The 2,276-nt window shown below is 41.3% G+C and overlaps 1 protein-coding gene across 1 annotated transcript; it reads left to right on the forward strand.

The window, feature by feature from the left end:
- Positions 1 to 209: 209 nt before the first annotated feature.
- LOC125361966 (olfactory receptor 1052-like) lies at positions 210 to 1,148 on the forward strand. Its single transcript, XM_048360615.1, has one exon. The coding sequence runs from the start codon at positions 210 to 212 to the stop codon at positions 1,146 to 1,148; it is 939 nt and encodes a 312-aa protein (XP_048216572.1).
- The last annotated feature ends 1,128 nt before the right edge of the window (positions 1,149 to 2,276 follow it).

Raw genomic sequence — 2,276 nt, forward strand, 5'->3', positions numbered from 1 at the left:
TTTTCCTACTGTGAATTTTTTTCAATAGAAGTGAGCAACCGTGTTTAAGAGACTATAGACATTCTAGTTAAAATTTCCTAAGCGTATATGCTGAACAACTAAAGATGAGAAGCTCCTGCTTTCAAGCTGGAAGATACTAACATTGCCACGGGTTCTCCAAATTTATCCCAGGCCCCTTATGGTTTGCAGGTACCAGGAAACACAATCAAATGGCTGGTTTCAATTTTACCTTGGTGACAGAATTTGTCCTTCTGGGACTGACAGATCGGGCTGAACTGAAAGTGTTCCTCTTTGTGCTGTTCCTGCTCATCTATGCCATCTCCCTGGTGGGGAATCTGGGGATGCTCTTTCTAATCCAGATCACCCCCAAACTCCACACACCCATGTATTATTTCCTTAGCTGTCTGTCATTCGTGGATGCCTGCTATTCGTCAGTTTTCGCCCCCAAAATGCTCCTGAACTTCTTTGCTGAGCAGGGGACCATTTCGTTCTCGGCATGCATCGTGCAGTATTTCTTCTTCGTGACCCTGCTGACCACGGAGGGCTTTCTGCTGGCCGCCATGGCTTATGACCGCTATGTGGCCATCGCCAACCCTTTACTCTATACCGTGGCTATGACGAAGATGGTGTGTGTGGTGCTGGTGTTCGGATCCTGCCTCGGAGGTGTAATCAACTCACTGACCCACACCATAGGCTTGCTCAACCTGTCCTTCTGTGGGCCAAATGTCATCAGTCACTTTTTCTGCGACCTTCCTCCACTGCTAAAGCTGTCATGTTCTGACACATCCGTAAACGAACTGCTGCTTTTAGTCTTCTCTGGCATCATCGCCATGATCACCTTCTTGACGGTCATGGTCTCCTACGTGTTCATTGTGGCTGCCATCCTGAGGATCCAGTCAGCAGCAGGCAGACACAAAGCCTTCTCCACCTGTGCCTCTCACCTGACAGCCGTGACTTTGTTCTATGGCTCCATTAGCTTTAGTTACATCCAGCCAAGCTCCCAATATTCCCTCGAACAAGAGAAGGTAGTGTCGGTATTTTATACCCTGGTGATCCCCATGCTGAATCCATTGATTTACAGCTTAAGGAACAAGGAAGTAAAGGATGCTGTGAAAAGGGTTGTGGAGATGAAACCATTTCTTTGTTAGTTACACTCAGTACTTGTCCAAAGGAGAAATTAAACGTAACAATGCTCGGTGGGATATTATGATTTTTAGGTTAAAGAAAATTTGTGTTCAAAGTGAAACTGGAGTTTTTATTCTACTGGAGCCCTGTGGGTTACAGTGATAAAATTCTAGCTACAATAATCGTATATCATAGCAGAGATGGTGGATGAATGGGTTAAGTAACCTAAAACCTGGACTGATGTATAGTTAGTTACCTTAGACATTTGATTGCTTGTTCCTTCCATGAGTAGAAATGAAATATATATATATATATATATATATATATATATGCATCTATCGTGTAGAGATAAACATAGAATTATACACCCCCCAATAGAGACAAAGGACAAAATAATAAAATAACTCTTAGCTAGTTTCCTTGGTTGAAAATAGAAATAAGTGAAATATGCTAGAGGCAAAATATATTGTTACTTAAGTTACCCAGAAAATGGAGACACATCTTCCAAAAATTTTCTTTGGTTATTTATAGCCTAATATTCCTTAAAATAAATGTACAAGCATGGGGATTTAATCTAGTGGTATAGTTCTTGTCTACCGTCAAAGTCATGGATATGATCATAAATGCTGAAAATAAAATGAAAATTCACAATTTAAAACACTAATGAAACTGGTCCTAGATCGCCCTCCCAGTCACAGAGTTTATTCTAAGCACTTCCTCCACTGTCACTCCAAGCCTTTACTCACAAACATGAAGTCAAACACAAGAGAAATCGACTAGTTTGTCAGTAATCCAGTATAGCATAGAGAAAGCTTGCTCTGAAGAATTGTCATTCCTCTGGGAATGAATAAACCCCTGAACCCATATTTGGTTCTTTGTGTCTTCCAACACCCTTTTAAATATTCCTTTGCGTTTATTATCTATATATTACTTATAGGTGAAGAGAAAGCCTCAATACTTTCCAAAGAAAACATCTGGTATACAAACCATGGTTGTTTTTCATTATTGAAGGTTAAGTCAACTTTCCCCTGGGATTTGCTTAGCAATAGTTCTGGTAAAGAACAACATTCCCTTGGGCTGGGAACATGGCCTAATGGCAAGAGCGCTTGCCTCCTACACATGAAGCTCTCGGTTAGATTCCCCAGCACCAC

The sequence above is a fragment of the Perognathus longimembris genome, chromosome 13 (assembly GCF_023159225.1).
Source record: "Perognathus longimembris pacificus isolate PPM17 chromosome 13, ASM2315922v1, whole genome shotgun sequence".
NCBI classification, from domain to species: domain Eukaryota; kingdom Metazoa; phylum Chordata; class Mammalia; order Rodentia; family Heteromyidae; genus Perognathus; species Perognathus longimembris.